The sequence below is a fragment of the Procambarus clarkii genome, chromosome 30, assembly GCF_040958095.1.
Source record: "Procambarus clarkii isolate CNS0578487 chromosome 30, FALCON_Pclarkii_2.0, whole genome shotgun sequence".
Classification (NCBI taxonomy): domain Eukaryota; kingdom Metazoa; phylum Arthropoda; class Malacostraca; order Decapoda; family Cambaridae; genus Procambarus; species Procambarus clarkii.
Genome location: NC_091179.1, coordinates 9748770 through 9767949, shown reverse-complemented (window position 1 = coordinate 9767949; position 19180 = coordinate 9748770). Strand labels below are relative to the sequence as shown.

Sequence of the window (19180 nt, the reverse complement as noted above, 5' to 3'; positions counted from 1 at the left end):
CGAAAGGACAGGACTTTCTCACGGAGCATCACACCCCAGCAGCCGTCTACCAAGCAACGTCACGACGACCACGTGCTGTAAAGGGAGGGAAGTTTCCTATACAAGATTTGGTACATTGGTCCAATAGACCTTCTGCAGATTGCTCTATTCACATGTACTGACATTATCAGTCATTGACTGAGGTAGGAAATATAAAACCAATTAAAATAATTTGTTTATTAACGTCTAAAGTACATTAAGTGATTATAAATATAGATTTAGTAAATGGGGATATCTACTTTGTATCGTTAAATAGTAGGTAATAAGCTAACAAAGTAAGTTTTACACAGTGAACAGGTTTGTCACCCATAAATGGTTCTTACAGCCTCAGGGCCTGACAAAAACCCACTGATTAAGTCAACCTGTTGATCCTCACAGGTTATCTGCAGTTATCCTCAAATTCACGGAACCAGTCCCACATACATGTAGTCTAGCTAGACATCTTACAATCAGAATCGAAGAGTAGTAAAATACTGAGAGAAAACAGACTAGTGTAGTTGAAATTAAGATTTTTAGATAAATGCGTATGCCTGAATATACTGCACAGGGAGAATGTCTTATTCTAATCGTGCAAAAAGACTTCTATACTACTGCATTCATTACATTATAGACAATCACATTAAGCGTTTGAAAATTTCTAAAAACCTTCACACTAAAATACAGTTTAAATTTAAAAATTAGGCACTAATAAAACCAAAAATAATTTCGTAATCAAGATTTCCGTAGCGTTAATTAAGAAGACCCATGCATCATGGGTTTAACAAGCATGTACCGTAAAGGTAAGCGTCTATACAATTTGCCACACCGTCGACAGAAGTCTTCGTAGCGATGAGCTAGATGTCTCTGCTTGTTGCTGCACCACCAGAACTAATATTTGATTGTTCTGAATTTGACAGTTTTACCTGGAATAATTGGCTTATGAGTATTTACGAAAGTTGAGGCACATTTTCAAACCATAACTGCTGTCGTTTCATCGAGTTAAACAGGCACTAATAGGAAAAACGCAATGTAGTTTGCTCAGGGAATCATCGCATCACTTTAAATATTGTGAACATTAACCATTTCTGGAAATTTAATCTTTGCATACATTAAGATGGCACACGTTAAGATATTGTGAGGATAGGGGCAGGTTTAGAAATAATTTTTACTCACTTGCAAGTAGTGTGCACGGATGATTAGGAGAAGACAAGCCTCGATAAACAGGTACAAACTTATAATTCTCAACCTGAAAAACGTTTGCGCCAAATCGTCATCATCATAGCTCGTGTACAGTATGCCCAAGGAGCAAAGTATATGGAAAATGAGCTGAATCTCTAGCATTAACAATAATGCTTGAATGAGACGCTTCTTTTGCTGAAAAGTAATAAGAGATACATTTTATGAAATGACAAAAACCGATAGTGACCAGTATAGATATAATTATATAAATAGAAGTGTTACGCAAGTAATTATCGAAAGAAGGCACAAAACCGGGAAGGCTATGTAGCACCATTTAATGTGCTGAATAATCAGAGGGCGTTAAATATCACCAAGGATGCCAATACGAGAACAAAAACGCATAAGGCGAACGATATCAAAAGTATCAGTCACCAAGAATTCTATTGAGGGGCAGTCAGAAAGCAAGACACGCTTGTCCTGGAAGTCAGGACATTCAAGAAACACATGCACGACCGTAAGAGGGACAATGCAATTAGGACAATAAGGAGCAGGGCGGCGCTCCATCAAGTGACCATGGGTTAAGCGAGTATGGCCAATACACAACCTCGCCAGAGCCGTTTCCCATCGCCGGTTACGGTGATAGGAGGACGGCCACGAGGAAAACATTTAAGAGTACGTAGTTTGTTACCAGTAACAGACGACCAAGAAGCCTGTCAACGGGTAAGGACGGAGGAATGGATAACCGGGTAAAAGTCGGAATATGGAATACCTTTACGAGACATGGGAATAGAGCAGACAGCTTCCTTGGCGGCAGCATCTGCACGCTCATTTAAAGACGCACCAATATGGCTGGGAACCCAACAAAACTCAACCGACTTAAATTTACTGTGAACAAGAAACGGCCAATACTGGATCTCGACAACTACTGGATGAACCGGATTAAAGGACCCTAGAACCATGAGGGCACTACGAGAGTCAACAACTACAAAGGAAGACTGACAACGAGAAAGCACGAGACGAAGAGCATAGAGAATAGCACAAAGCTCCGGTGTGAAGATGCTAGTCTCCAGGGGTAAGCGACACAAGTGCAATCAGGAAAAACAACAGTAGCCAACACCTTCCGCAGACTTTGACCCATCGGTGAAAACAAACGGAGCGGGAGTGAAGAAAAGTGCTCAAGGAAAAGGCGTTTTAGAACCGTAGGATGGGTAAAAGCTTTAGTGATGCGGGTCAAGGAAGTACAAAACTGCGGAGGGAGGAACTCTCCACGGGGGCAAAGAAGGAACACGAGGAGAAACATTAGAAATACAAACGGAAAGAGAATCCTGTAAGCGAGATAACCGGACAGAAAAAGGTGGTGAACAGGAACAGGAACCGCAGGAGGGGTTACCGTGGTGCGCTTCCGGGGCTTAACATTTCCGCGGCCCGGTCGTCGACCAGGCCTCCTTAAAAAAAGTAAGGGGTAAAAGTTAAAGCACGACAGAGACGAGAGGAAGGATGTTGTAAGGACCGCGCAAGATAGCTTAGACAGTAGCGATAACGGCGGTCCTGGAGAGACAGGAAGCCAGTGTCAACATACAAGCTAGGGACGGGAATCGAACGAAAGGCACCAGAACTGAGGCGCAACCCAGTATGGTGCCGGCATCATGACGGCGAAGAGTAGAAGGAAAAGCAGACGAGTAAGCAGGGCAGCCATAATCGAGCTTAGATAGGACGAGAGGAATGTAAAGCAAGGAGAGTGCGCCTGTCTGCTTCCCCAAGAAGTATGGGACAATACCCAAAGGAGGGTAAGGGCCTTAGAGCACTCAACACGGAGGTAAGAGATATGGGGAGACAAAGACAAACAGGAGTCAAGGAATAACCCCAAAAGCTTCACAGAATCTTTGTACTCAAGGGGATGACCATAAAGTGACAGAGGGACGAAGAACAACCCATTTCCGAGTAAAAATCATGTCACAAGTCTTAGTAATAGAGAACTAAGCCATGATCGGTGGCCCAAGACGACACGGCATCAATCGCAAGTTGAAGCTGGCGTTTAAGGAGAGGCGAATCATCACCCTGATAGCAAAGGGCAAGATCATCGACAGAGCAGAGAAGACACCTGAAGGAAGAGAGGAAAGAAGACCATTGAGGGCAACCAGAAAAAAAAGTAGTGCTCAGAACACTACCCTGGGGCACACCTTCGTATTGCTGAAAAGAGGCAGAGTGGTACCAAGGCGCACCCGAAAGGAACGACGAGAGAAGCTGCGGAGAAAGAGGGAGATGACCACGAAGGCCAAAAGAATGAAGCTGGGATAGAATATGATATCGCCAAGTGGTGTCTTAAGCCTTTTCCAGGTCAAAAAGGACGGCAACAACGGAGGTCCTCGCAGCAAAAGCAGTACGAATATAGACCTCCAAGTTCACCAGGGCATCTGTCGTGCTGCTGCACTTGCGGAAACCAAATTGAGAAGGAGAGGAGGCGATTGTGTTCCAGGAACCACATCAGACGAACGTTAACTATACGTTCAAAAGAGTTTGCAGACAACTTGTGAGGGCAATAGGGCGAAAGTCCTTAGGGGAAGTTCCTAGAGACCCTGGTTTGCGAACAGGGAGGACAACGGCATCGAGCCAGACCTCAGAGACTGACAACGACTCAGATTCGATTATACAGACTCGGTAAATACCGAGACGTGCACGGAGGGAGATGGCGAAGCATCTCAATGAATATCATCGGAACCCGCCGCCGTAGAACCGCAGAGGGCCAGGACAAAACGAAGTTCAGAGAGAGAGAGAGAGAGAGAGAGAGAGAGAGAGAGAGAGAGAAAGAAGGGATCGTTATAGGAAAGTCGAAGACGAGTGCAGAAATCTAAAGGACGAGACTCAAGGACAGGTTTACGAAGGAAAGATTGGGGAAGATGAAGACCAGAGCTAACAGAAGTAAAGTGGGAACCCAGTTCGGTAGCGACCTGCAACGGGTCCGCCACAAGAGCAACGGGTCCGCCACAAGAGTACCACAGAGGTGAAGGACCGGCGAAACATTGGGAACGAACTTACCCGCTATCTTGCGAATAAACTTCCAGATCTGTGGTAGGGGTGTTTCGAACGCAATTGTGGAGAAATAAGATGCCCAACATTCACGTTTAGCCGTACGGATGGCCCTAAGGGCCACCGCACTCTCTTCCCGAAAGAAAAGAATCGGCCGTCTGTTGACGGCGGTGCCTCTTCCAGGCTGCCTACTTACAGCGGACAGCCCGAGCAGTCTGCATTCCACCAGGGAACGCACTTCCGGGGACCCCGAGAGGAAGAGCGAGGAATAGAGCGGAGGGCAGCATCGAAGACTCATGAAAAAGGAGGAGAGCGCGAGGGAGAGGCAGAAGGGAGAGGTCAGAAAGAGCAGCACTGAGGGTAAATAGGTTCCAGTCCGCTTTAGCAAACTGCCACCTAGGGAAGGAGAGGGGAGGACGAAAAGAAAAAGGAAACAAAGATGGAGAAATGGTCACTGCCATGGAGGTCATTAAGAACCTGCTACGTGAAATCTAAGTAAAGAGAAGAGCAAAGACAAAGATCAAGACAGGAAAGGGTGCGAGTCCGAGAGTCCAAATGCGTGGGCTCACCAGAATTCAGAAGAGACGGGGAAGAAGAGAGGATAAACGGCTCAAGAAGGCGACCTCGGGTATTCGTCGGAACATCACCCCAAAGAGAATGACAATTGAAATCGCCCAGCAGGAACACAGGCTCCGGCAAGGAGTCCAGGAAGAGAAAGCGGGACACTCGGGGGAGATAAATGGAACAAACTGTACTATTTCCCCACAAAGATACGAGCAGCTGACCAATGGAGAGGCGAAGGAAAAAGTAAGGGGGCAAAGGGAACATCAAAGCAAATCAAGAGAGCAGAAGAATTAGGAACCCCAGCAACAGCTGGGGGGAGGGGGGGAGGAAGAGAAAGGAATAGCCACGAAAACGACCAGGACGAGCACCAAGCATCGGCTCCTGGAGACAGACACAAAGGGCGAAAACCGCGAAATCATAACTTGGAGTTCGAGGAAATTGGCGCAATAACCTCGAACGTGCCATTGAAGAATAGACATCGACGAGAAGAGAAAGGACAACAACAGAAGAAGGAAGAAACAAAGGCGAAAGAGCAACATAGCATGTTAAAGAAGATCAGGGTCAGCAAAGTCAGGGTTAGGTGGCATGGGTAAACTGATCAAAGACGGAGGGAAAGAAGTGGGAGAACAGACCAGAGGTGGGTGGGTGGGGTCCGGAGGAGGAGGAGACAACGGAGGGAGCAGTCATGGACAGCAGCAGGAAGAGGGGGAGTAGAAAGAGGGGAGCACACCTCGGCAAGGGCAGCAAACGTGAGGGAAGCGGGGGCCAAAGAAACGTCCATAGCAGGAACAGAAATGTTTCGCAACCACCGAAATGGGAGGGGAAAGGAGCGAGAGAGGCAGAAGTAGGGGCCGAGGAAGAAAGCAAAACCTCCTTACCCGCTGGGGAGGAGGAAGGAGAGGAGCCAGGATTACGCTTCTGACTTAAAGAGACAAGTTCCCAGCAACTACGTACTGGGCAACGGATTCTAGCGTCTCACAGGAGGAGCTGAACGAGAGCACACACGACGGCCGTTTGGAGAGCGATGGACATCAGCCCGCACCGACAGGCGGCGGGGAGAGTCAAAATAGACGGAGGGGAAGGATGGGAAGGAGGAACGGAGGGAGACAAGGAAGAAGACACAGGAGACAAGACAAAGGGTAGAAAGAAGGGGAACCCCCAGACAGAGGACCAGGAGGTGGATCCTTTGAGACAGATCTCAAAGGAACTGAGGAGGGGGCAATGGGCAAATCAGGGTCCAAGGCCCAGAAACTGTTGAGAGTTTAATGAAGGTGGGAAGGACGAGGAGAGGAAGAGCGCAACACGTGAGCACAAGAGATATTAGCATAAGGCGGGAGCCGGCGAAACTGGCGCCTCGCCTCAGGAAAAGATAAACGCTCCCATTGCTTCAAGTTGAGGACGGCCGCCTCAAGCTTTTAATGGACACGCACGGGAGAAGGTAGGATGGGCCTCACCGCAGTCGAGACAACGAGCCTGGGGAGAAGTGCACTCTGACTTTGTGACCTTCACCCCCACACGAAGGACAGACAGTCCCAGAACAGCGGATGGCACCATGCCCAAACCTCCAGCACTTGTTACAGAGCCTAGAAGGAAGAATGTACTCCTGGACAGAGCACCTGGCACCAGCAAGAATGACAGAGGGTGGAAGGGTCCGACCATCAAAGGTAATCTTCACAACCCGAAGGGGTTGACAGCGACTACCACGAGGGGGACGGGTAAACTTGTCCACCTGGAGAATAGAATGGCCCTGGGCATCAAGGATATGTCGAATATCGTCGTGGCAGTCTCGCAGATCCCGAACACCGGTCGCAACATGGGGCGGGAGGAGAATAGTGCCAACACTGGCGTTCATCTGAGCGTTTTTCGAGACCCGAATAGGGGTCTAGGAATAGGGGTCTCGCCAAGGCAGGATAAGGCAGCCAAGCGGGAAGCTGCAACCTGAGAAGGAGCAGCAACGACACGTGTACCGGGACGAGTGGGGTTGAAGGTAACAGACGCATCCACAGAATCAATGAGATGTTGATGGAGGGAGAAAGCGTCACGAGGCGCAGAATCGAGAGGGAGGAGATCAAAAATATTTGGCCCATGAAGCGGGACCAAACAAGGCTTGAGAGGTATCAGAACGGGAATGAATCTAGCGAGGGCGGCCGTGACGAGGACGGCGTTGAGAACCCCCAGAGAGAGGGGGTTAAAAGGCGCAGTTGTTACAACTAGAGATGGAGCCGGGCCAGGGACCAGGTAGTCACCACTGGGGGCTTGGAGCTCGACCCAACCACAGAGGAGGGAGGGGATTGGAGGGAAGGAGTCAGAGGCCAAAGGAGGAGCAAGGTCGGGGCCCAGTGCAGCGGAGGTTACAGAGCCCGGTCTTCCAACACGGACCAATTAGAGGGCTTGGTCGCCCACCCCACGAGCCTGAGAAGGTAAAGGAGAAACGGTAAACATCATCGCTACAAAAAAAGATACATTCATTTACGAATGTGCCCCCACACCCACCATGGAGCCACAATTAGAGGCAAGACACCCAACAAGAAGCTATTGTCGATCATGCCGGGGCCTCCTAGGGTGCGTCTTGAGTATACGCCCCACAAACGCCACCTTAAGAACCGACAGTCCGGTGAGATCGGGTTCAGTGACGAAAGGGGGATTGACAATAAAAGGTTCCCCTCGCTCTCGACGTCGGGTACTACAGTTCTACGGGTGCAAGAGTATGCCTCCTCAAGCACCCGGGCGTCAAAATAGAAGAAGTCCAAAGGAATAACCAAAACACGCAAAAGGTCGGCAGGAAACAAGCAGATAGGAGAAGAGGGGAAAAAAACCAAACAGAAGGAAAAGTTGTTCAGCAAAATTCGAGAGGACAGCAGCAGGAGCACAAGGTTACAAAAGGACAGGACTGTCCCAAGGAGCATCACACTCTGGCAGCTGTGATGCTCTAATCCCACCTCATAGCATCAACAAGCTGAACGGGGAGGGGGGATACAAGTGTTAAGTACCACCCCGTTTTGAAGTCTATTTTGACCTCAAAACATTCAACAAGAGAGATGGGGCGACCAAGACAAACGAGTGTCAAATATTAACCCTAGAAGTTTAGCAGAATCTTTTGTATAAAGTAGATTGCCATAAAGTGTCAGGGGAAGGGGGGGGGGGGTTACCCGCTTCCTAGTAAAGGTCATACCAAAAGTAGTAGTTGTATAGAGTTTTAAGCCGTGGTTGGCATCAATCTCAAGTTGAAGCTGCCATTGGAGAAAAGGCGAGTCATCACCTTGACAGCAGAGGGTACGATCGTCAACATGGAGCCGAGAAAATGCCAGAGGAAAGGGAGCAAAGACCATTGAGGGTAACCAAGAAAACGTGTTCAAAAGACTATCTTTGGGTACATCTTCGTACTGTTGAAAAGAGGCAGATTGGAGTGCCAACCCTTTTCAGTAACAGACACACAAAGAGAGAGAGAGAGAGAGAGAGAGAGAGAGAGAGAGAGAGAGAGAGAGAGAGAGACACACACACAGAAAAAAAAAAAAAAAAAAAAAAAAAAGAGTTGGGACATGTCATCTGTTGCTGTCCATATGCCTTTTCTAGGTCAAAAAGTAGCAAAGGCTGTACGAATATAGACCAAGTTCGCAAGAACATCAGTTGTACTACAACACTTGCCAAGGCCAGATTGAGAAGGGAAGAGGTGGCGATAGCATTTAAAGAACTACATCAGACTGACATTGACCATACGTTCAAAGAGTTTGCAGAGTATATTCGTTAGAGCAATTTGGTAAAAGTCTTTAGGGGACGACCCTAGAGAACCCAGTTTCCGAATAGGAAGAACAACCATCTAAAGCCAGTCCTCAGACAGACGACGACTCCATACACCGTTATAAATATTCAGTAAATAATGAAACTTTCATGGAAGGAGATGGCGAAGCATTTCATACTTCATATCATCCGAGCCCGTCGTCGTAGAACAACAGGAATAGAAGAGTAAAGGATCGTTATAGGGAAGCTGAAGATCTATGGGGCAAGATTTAAGAAAGGGCTTACAAGTAAGGGAATGGAGGAGGAAGACGAGAACCGGAGCAAACAGTCTAAAAGTGTTAACCTAGTTCGGTCGCGACCGACACCGGATTCGCCACAACAGAACCACGGAGGTGAAGGACTGGAGAGACATCTGGAAGAATTTGCGTGTTTTCTTCCAGACTTTGTTCCATATTAGGGGCAGTGGAGTGTCAGTGGTAATGATGCAGACAAAGGATTTTCCAACTCTAGCGTAGCTGTAAGGATGGCACTATAGGCCTCCGCACTCCTATATAATAATAATAAAAAAAAAAAAAAAAAAAAAAAAAAAAAAAAAAAAAAAAATCAGGCGTCCGTTTCTTCCAGTCTGCACGTGTACCACAGATAGCCCGAACAGTCTACATTCCACCAGGGAACGCACTTCCGCGTGCCCCGAGAGGTAGAGCGACGAACAGAGCAGAAGGCAGTGTCGAAAACGCTATCATGAAAAATGAAGAGGGCTCGAGGGAGAGGCAAATCAGAGGTCGGAAAGAGTAGCACGCATGGTGAAGAGTTTTCAGTCAGTCCTGGCAAACTGCCACCACGGAAAGAAGGCGAGGGTGAAAAGAAAGACAAGAATGGGGACATTGTCACTTATGGAGGTCACTTAAGAACCCACCACGTGAAATTTAGAGAAAATGAGCAGAGAACAAAAATCAAAACGGGAGAGGGTGCAAGTGCAATAGTCAACATGAGTGGGTTCACCATAATTCAGGAGAGACAAAAAGAGAAGACAAATGGTTCAAGGCAGTGGCCCCGGGTGTTTGTCAGTACAAAACCCCAGAGGGTATGTCGACAGTTAAAAAAATTCGCCCAAAAGTAGTACAAGTTCCGGTAAGGATTCCAACAAGTTTATGATCACAATGAGAAAGCAGAACATTTGGGCGATGAGTGGAAAATTTATTTACACCATTTATTCACAAAGACATGTGCCATAGATCAGTGAATGTGCGATTGAAAAAGTAGTAGGACGAAGGGAACAATCATGAGAGATCAAGAGAGCAGTAGAGTTATGGTCCTTGGCAAAAGCTGGAGGGAGGCGGGTTGGAAGAGAAGAATAACCACGGAAGTCACCAAGACGAACGGCAAGCATCGGCTCCTGGAGACTACATAAAGCTATGAAAACTCCACTATCAGAAGTTGGAGTTCATGGAATTTGCGATAAAAAACCCACGAATATTAGATCGCAGGATAGCACCAACAGATGAGAAAAAGGCATAGAAGAACAGACTTTAGTAGTGTCAGGATTAGTGAAATTGGGGTGACACGGAATATGCAAAGCTGGCAAAGACAATGGCGTCAAGGGTACGGGAGGACGGATGAGAGGCAGAATGACTAAGTCCAGAGCGGGAGAAGGTACCAGAGAAGGGCGGTCAAACGAATCTGGAGGAGGAAGGACAAGCAGGAGAGTGAACTGGATCAAGGGCAGCATCCATGAAAATCAAGGACCAAGGGCTGGTCCATAGCTGGGACAGGCGAATCCGCCACCGAAATGAGAGTGGAAGCAGAGAATCAGAGATAAAAGATGAAGAATATAGCAATGCCTTCTTACCCGCCCGGAGGAAGGAAACTTACGATTTTGACGTGGAGAGAGGCGTACCATCAGCAATGTTCCGGGCAACAGCGTTTACAGGCTCAACAGGAGGAGAATGGGAGCAGTCAACATGAATGTTGATAGGAGGATTGACAATAGCCTGGACAGACAGGCAGTGAGGAGGGTCAAAAGACAGTGGAGGCTTAGAAAGGATTGGGGCGAGAAGGGAAAGAGGCCACAAAAAACAATGAAATTATATAATAATATATATTAATATATAACATTTAATATGTTTTATATATCTATAAATAAAAATTGAAATTTTCGTTTGTTCAAAATCTCTAATCACCGAAAGTTCTTCACCGATTGTTTTGAAATTCGTACAACGTTCCATTCGCATCCGGCCAGGTTTTTATATACATACTATATATATGTCACGTCTGTGACGCTAAAAAAAGCTTTCTGAAAAACTTTCCATACTAGGAAAATCTTCGATACTTCTTTACCGATTACTTTGAAATTTTGATAACGTAGCATTCGAATTGGCATGTCTTATATCTACTATATACATGCCTCACCTGTGACAGGAAAAAAAATTTAAAACAGCACCATCTGTTGGACATAAGAACAACACTTTCTGTAATCTGACAGTTCAACCTTGAAATTTTTACAAGGTTTCATTCGAATTGGCTCATGGTTTTATATACCTACTATAAAGATGCCACCCCTATGTCAGGTAAAACAGCCCGTCCTCCAAACAAAGATCCAAAAGTGATTCCATGCACCCGCCAAACCCCCTGTTTATGAATGAAAAGCGGTTTACACGACTCACCTGCTGACGTTCGAACATATCCGGAACAAGTGCTTCACTGACGAATTTTGTTCGAATCACAACGCTATAAATGCTTCACCCACGTATTACAAATAAAATAATCGCCAACAGAACCTAAACGCCTAACCTATCCTATGCCTATATATACACAATATGCCAATATTTTGTAATATTAATTTATACTTGAGAAAATTCCCGTTTTGAATGAACAGCATGTTAAAATTTATGAATGCGTCTGTGGGGTTGACCGCTGAATGTAATGGACTCGAGTCGAGGACGGGTTGGGTAAAAAACATGCAATTTTGAAAAACGGTGCCATCTGTTGCACATAATAGCAACATGCACGCTGTACTAAATAGGTCACTAATTCCATTTCAATGTTTCCGATTGCACTGATAAATTTTATTTTCATAGATTTTGATTTATATTTTTTATCGAATTATTTTTTGTGACTGTTTGAATTGAGCCGTGTTTACCCTACCGTTCATTTCGTAAGTATACATATAGATGCCACACCTGTGACAGGTAAAACTGCTTTTCTTGAAAAACAGCACCATCTGTTGCATGCAAGAGCAACACATGCTATACTAAATATGTTGCAATTCCATTTCAATGGTTCTGATTGCATTGATAAGTTGAATTTTCATAGATTGATTTATTTTAATTTGGATTTAATTGTGTGAATCTAGTTGGAATTTAGCCGTGTTTACCATACTGTTCATTTTGCGAGTATAGATTACTTCTATATTTTTTTATTTTTTTCCATTTCATTTTTTAACTTATATTTCAGTGATGGGAACATCAGATCACCATGTTTCCAATTTTCTGATGGGAACATCAGACTATTTGAGAAGGAATTGGTCGAGGTAGTGGGGACGACGCAGGAACGGAAGTGAGAGATGGTGGGGGAGGATGATGGGACAAGGGAGGGAGTAATGGTGGGGAAGGACGACGGGATGGGGACGTTCGGGATGGTGGGGACCAGGGCAAAGGGGAGTTGGGCATTGTGGAAAGGAAGAGGATGGTGCAGTGGGGATATATGGAGGCCGAGGAGACGGGTGAGGGGGGGATGGTTGAGAGGACTGGGGAACAGGAAAGGTGGCTGTGGCAGGGCACAGCTAATTATATATATATATATATATATATTATATATATATATATATATATATATTATATATATATATATATATATATATATATATATATATATATATATATATATATATATATATATATATATATATATATATATATATATATATATATATATATATATATATATATATATATATATATATATATATATATATATATATATATATATATATATATATATATATATATATATATATATATATATATATATATATATATATATATATATATATATATATATATATATATATATATATATATATATATATATATATATATATATATATATATATATATATATATATATATATATATATATATATATATATATATATATATATACCCGCACTAGCTGTACCCGGCAACGCGTTGCTGTGGCTCGGCAACGCATGTGCATTGCCGAGTCACGGCAACCTTTCCCCGTCTCCCAGTCCTCCCCACCAATCCCCCCCCCCACTCCTCCATCCCCTTGTTCTCCCAACCATTCCTTACTCACTCATCCCTTTTTCCTCCCCATTAGCTCCCACTCCCCCCGTCCCCCCTACCATTCCTCCCCACCTTCCCCCCCCCCTCCACTCCCCTTGTCCTACCAACCATTCTCCATTCCCTCGTCCCCACCATCCCCAACGGCCCTGTCCCCTCGTTCTCTGTCACCATTACCCCCTCCCCACCCCTTCGTCCTTTCCACCATTTCACACTCCCTCTTCTGATGCTCAAATGATCTGATGTTCCCATCAGAAAATTGGGAACATCAAATGATCTGGGGCTAGATTCATGAAGTTATACAAACCTGTTCATCTTTGGCACCTTTCGTTACAATTATTAAAGAGTTACCGAGCTGCAGAGCACCAGGTGGCTGTTCATAACAGTTGATTGGCAAGTTCTCATGCTTGTAAACCGTTTAATAAATGTAACCAATGCCAAAGATTGAGGAACGATGTACACGTTCCTAAGTACTTGTGTAACTGCTTCGTGAATCTGACCCTAGATGTTCCCATCACTGAAATATAAGCAACTTAAAAAAAAAAAGATTAAAAACATTAAGAGTGAAAAAATTAACTAATCACCAAATGAACTGTAGGGTAAACAGCTCAATTACAACGCAAGGTCACAATAGTCAAATCAAAATTAAAATAAATCTAAATTTATGAACTATGAAATCTGAAACATTGAAATGTAATCTTAACATTATAGTGTGTGTTGCTATTATGTGCAACAGATGGTTCCGTTTTTTCAAACTCATGTTTTTACCTGTCACAGGGGTGGGCTCTATTATAGTAGGAATATAAAAAGACCTGCCTATTTGAATGGCAACGTCGTGTGAAAATTTCAAAGCAATCGGCGAATTACTTTCAGAGATTAGCGATTATGAACAAACGAATATTTCCAATTTTACTATATACAAGTTAAAATGGAAATGCTCTTTGTTCAAAATCGCTAATCTCCGAAAGTTCATCACCAATTGCTCTGAAACTTTCACAACGTTCCATTCGCATCCGAGTGAGTTTTATATACATACTATATGAAGTGTCACGTCAGTTATGGGAAAAAAAAACCATGCTTTTGAAAAACTTTCATGCGTGGTAATCTTCGAAACCTCTTACCAATTGCTTTGAATTTTGACAACGTTGCATTTCAATAGGCACGTGTTTTTAAGTACCTACTATATACATGCCTCACCTGTGATAGGAAAAACCACTGATAAACAGCGCCATCTGTTGAACACAAGAACCAACACATGCTGTAATCTCCCAAAGTTCTTCACAGATTGCCTTGAAATTGACAATGTTGCCATTCAAATATGCGTGTGTTTTTTAATATTCCTATTATATAATGTCACACCTGTGACAGGTAAAAACAATTTAAAAAGACAGCGCCATCTGTTGAACGTAATGGCTACACTGTTATGTATTCCCTTTCTATGTTTCCGACTGCATTAATACATGGAATCTTCGTAGATTGATTTATTTCAATTTGATTTTATTATTTTGTGTGACATTGGGTTGAATTGAGCTGTGTTTACCATACTATTCATTTCGTAATTATAAGTTTAGATGCCACACTTGTGATGGGCAATTTTTTTTTTTTTTTTAAACAATGCCAAACACTGTTGCATGCAAGAGCCATACAACTATAATATGGTGTTTTACTATTCCATTTTAGCATTTCCGATTGCATTGACAAATTTCTATTTTCATTATGATTTAATTATTGTGCAACTGTTGGAATTTAGTCGTTATTTACCATACCGTTCAATTCGTGAGTATAGTTTATTTTCTTTATTTCTTCATTTTTTTCCCTTTCCTTCTTTAATTGTTTCTTATTTCAGTGATGGAAACATCAGATCATTTGGGAATGCATCAGACAAGACTGGGAAATGATGGGGAGGACGAGGGGGATGGTATCTAGGACGACGCGTCGGGGGGTAATTGTGGGGAGGACAAGAGGACGGGGAAGTTTCGAATGGCGAGGACGAGGGGACAGGAATGGAGAATGGTGGGAAGAACAAGGGGACAGGAGAGTAGAGGATGGTGCAGAGGACGAGGGAACAGGGGAGGGTGGGGTGGGGGAATGCTAGGGAGGACGAGGGTATGCGGGAGTGGAGGATGAAGGAAGGGAGAAAAAAAAAAAAGACGAAGGAGTGAGGAATGGTTATGAGGACAAGAGGACTGGGAGACGGGAAAAGGTTGCTGTGGCTCAGCAATGCACATGTGTTGCCGAGCCATAGCAACCTGTAATTTATTATCACTTTAGACAAGCGATAAGAAATCACATTACAGAGTGATCTTATCACTAGAGATAAGAACTATGTAGGTTCGAAGCGTTGAGAGATTTTAATAACAACACATTCTTCAGGTATTCAATTCTTTTCTTCACCTTAAAACGTGACTGAAATCTTCCAGCTGAATCCTGATGCAAGAGCATTAGTAAGAGGGATAGAAGGCCTGTATCAGAAAATGGTGAATACACAATATGCCGTCATCAGTGGGACAGTTATAATATATATTATATACATTATATATACACATTATTACATAACACGAAGTTCTGTTAACCATTTGAAGGGTAAAGTCTAGCAACTGCCTTAAGGATGCCGTAGATGAGAAGACCTCCGACTATGATTTCGAAGACGCCCTCCACTAAACCAACTGCCATGATTACCGTCGCTATAGCAGCAGTGCCATCAAAAGCAGATAACCAATTTCATGTAAACAAATTTGCTCAGGATGTAATTACCAAATTAATAGAAAATACAAAACCTAAATGGGATAGTTAAAGATTTCATTAAATTGGCAAGAAAAACCTAGTTAATTAGGTTTATGTAATTAGGCTTTAGTAATTAAACTTCACTAGAATACAAATACACACCAAATGTTGTAATATATTCTCTACAATGCTTGAAGGTTTCTCTCTCCAGACATAACTCCGGCACAGCTTCTTGTATTGTTTTGTTAAGAGTCTCAAGATCACTGCATTCTATCAGCCAGACCCCGAACACCTATAATACAAGACCACATCGGCACTAGTAAAAACAAAGCTTTAAATAAGCCGCTTTATTCATAGCTATATAAATCAGCATTAATGGTTTTACAGTTTATGCATGTACACTCACTATAGTAGTGGACTAGAGAATTTCTGAGGTGCACTTTGCCTTCAAATACATTAGAAGACTAGCAAGCAACAATTAAAGGAATCTAGGTAAATTAATGCATCCTTCGTTACCTATCCAAGAGTTATTCGACTAATCACTTTAGCAAGTCCCAATATCAGAGCAGCAGTAGCCGATAAGGTTAATTACCTTTGAATAAACAAGTGTGCAACAATGTTAAACAAAATATTATCAAAAGGATCAATACAAGGCCAAGCTAAACAAGATTAGTCCTTAATACTGTCAGACCCAGGCTCCTCGCCCCTGAACCATATGGTAAGGCACATCCTTAGATGCCAGGACGCTGGTTCTATCAAAAGACTGTTCGATGCAGTTATTTTACAATACATCACTGACAGGTCCTCGTGTATGAACAAAGTTTAGCATGCCCGTGCCGAGAGCCTTCATAAACTAAAACTTCACCGAGTGGCGATTGGTGCCATGCAGGAGATAAGACACCAAGTAGTCTTGTTAGAATGTCAACAAAAAGTCTTTACTGCAAAACTTAAATCTATATGCATCGCTTTCTAGATTCCTGTGCAGAATACAAGTAATTATCAAAGTCACCAAACTGGGAAGTTTATGTAACACCATCAAATGTGCGGAATAATCAAAGGGCTCTAAATATCACCAAGAATGCCAATACGAGAATAGACAAGCACAAGGCGAAAGATATCAAAAGTATCAGACTCGCCAAGAATTCTATCCAGGGACAAGCGACCCGCAATGGACGGTCGGAAAGCAATACACGCGCGTTCTGGAAGTCTAGACATTCAACAAGGATACGCACGACCGTAAGAGGGACAATGCAATTTGGATAAGGAGGAGCAGGGCGGCGCTCCATTAAGTGACTGGGAGTTAAGGGTGCATGGCCAATATGCAACCTCGCCAGAGCCGTTTCCCCATCACGGTTACGGTGGTAGGAGGAATGCCATGAAGTCACTACTCATGAGAGTACACAGTTTGTTACCAGTAACAAGACCAACAATCCTGCCAACGGGGTGAGGATGGAAGAATTAATAATTGGGTAAAAGTCTGAAAAAGGAATACCTTTATGAGATGGGACAAGAGCAGACAGCTTCCCTAGCAGCACCATCAGCACTTATTTAAAAAAAAAAAAAAAAAAAAAAAAACCAATATGGCTGGGAAACCCAGCAAAACTAAAGTGACTTAAATTTACTGGAAATAAGAAAGTTTCAACTATGACCACTGGATAGACTATTAATGGACCCGAGAGCCAGGAGGGCACCAAGAGTCAAAAACCATAAAGGAAGACCGACAACGAGAAAGCAGGAGACAAGAACAGAGACTAGCATAAAGTTCTGCTGTGAAGATGTTAGTCTCCGGAGGTAGGCGACAAGTGCGGTCAGGAAAAACAATAGCCTACACCGTCCGTAGACTTAGACCCATTGGTGAAGACTGAAACGAAGCGGGAGTGCCAAGAAGTGTTAAAGAAAATTGCGTTTCAGAACCGTAGTAGAGGTAAAAAAAATACTTTAGGCGATTCAGGTCAAGGATGTACAGAGCTTCGGAAGGAGCACTACGGGGACAAGGAAGGAACACCAGGAGAAATATTTGAAATACGAACTGAAAGACAATTATGTAAAAAGAGATCACCATCTCCCTCTTTCTGTCTGGTTAAGAGGAACAGGAACCACAGGAGGAGTAAAAGTTAAAGCATGACAGAGGCGAGGGGAAAAGATGTTACAAGTTGATGTTGATGTCTTGCAACAAATAAAAATCCGGCACAATTTTAGAAGACAGCAGCAGCAGGAACAAAAGGATTAAAAAAAGGACAGACTCGTGGGGCATCTTACACCGACAGCCGCCCACTACGCGGCTAAAACTTTGGCACCATTTCCACTCGCCTTTGCCTCTATGCAGCATCATTACAAGGTATGATTAAATTCCGCCTATACTAGATTTTAGGAGTATCGCGTTCAGAAACTTTCAATACTTTTATTCTGGCAAACCCATATTTGGGGTAACTTATTTTAATTTTGTAGAAAATTGAAAAAGACCGAGGGTGATGGGGCAGGAAGGGAGGTAATGTGTGAAGTGATCAAGATGCAAACTGCAGTGCGTTTTAAGGCGGGGGGGGGGGGGGGGGGGGGGGGGGGGGGGGAAGATTTGAAGCGCGTTTGTGGGACCATTGGTGCGAGACTGGAGAGATGGGAGTTAACACCCGAGAAACCGAGTGTGTTTTGCTGAAAGTATTTTAGAACGTCAGAAAGTATGCTCCAGCGAGTACAGTCAATGCATCACTGCGGAGCATCTAGAGTGCTTCTGTAGGAAACTAGTCTACTCAAATCATTAATTCAATATTTAAAAGTGCTATGTTTAAGGAAACCATTTAAGATTTGTTACGCACGTTGTGGACAAAAGGGAAGATGAAACTTCAGGTTCATATTATTGGTTATGCAGAAGGTGGTCTTTACACGCGCAGTGTGCTCTAACGGTGAACAGTGCTGCTGGTAACCAAGGCTCTGGGATGCCGACAGCATGCCTTAGCCAAGTGAATGATAGAGGTTCTTACCAATAGGAAGACTGCAATGACTAGACTGCCCATCTTTGCTTTTGACGAGAAGAATCTGGTTCCATCCCACATCCTTAAGTCTGTAGGTTAAGGATATAGACATTTCCATTTCAGTAGTAGCAACAGTAAAGATTTACAATTAACATCAAAGTTAAATGATTAATGTATGACAATGTCAAAATAAATATTTTTTAAAATATACGAAGAAGTCAAATTTATGAACTCTGCATTATCATTGGCATTAAATACATACTTCCTTTCTCTTTAAAACCGTTGATAAGAACTTCAAATAGTTAAAGTTAGTTTAACTTGCATCCTTCAGCTTCTCCAACTGCTCTCTAAACTAGCTAATGACTCACCAATGAGAAACACGAACGTTGGAAGACAAAATGCAAAACTGCTGGCCGGATGAGTGTGCGTCTCGCTCTGCGTTGGTCAGTGAAGTGGAAGTTTAAGCTCCATTGGACCCTTAAGTCACCTGGGCTCCCGGCCTCCACCAATCAGTGACGTCCGTTCCTTGTGACGTTCCAACATAAGGCGAAGCTTTCCTTTCAGAACAATCAGGCTATGCTCGCAGCCCGTCCTCCAAACAAAGATCCAAAAGTGATTCCATGCACCTGCCAAACCCCCTGTTTATGAATGAAAAGCGGT

The 19180-nt window shown here is 43.6% G+C and overlaps 1 protein-coding gene across 2 annotated transcripts; it reads right to left on the bottom strand.

Annotated features, from left to right (window-relative positions):
• Positions 1 to 201: 201 nt before the first annotated feature.
• On the bottom strand, positions 202 to 19044 carry LOC123765630 (uncharacterized). Of its 2 annotated transcripts, none has more exons than XM_045754307.2 (6): positions 18889 to 19044; positions 18530 to 18609; positions 15714 to 15843; positions 15429 to 15511; positions 1192 to 1392; positions 202 to 941 (listed from the first exon to the last, which is right to left on the bottom strand). In XM_045754307.2, exons 2-6 carry the CDS (start codon positions 18599 to 18601, stop codon positions 873 to 875), a joined length of 555 nt encoding a protein of 184 aa, XP_045610263.2. In that variant the 5' UTR covers positions 18602 to 18609; positions 18889 to 19044; the 3' UTR covers positions 202 to 872. The 2 variants fall into 2 exon arrangements, with proteins under 2 accessions (XP_045610263.2, XP_045610264.2); XM_045754308.2 differs by having other exon boundaries at positions 1192 to 1264.
• Positions 19045 to 19180: the final 136 nt, after the last annotated feature.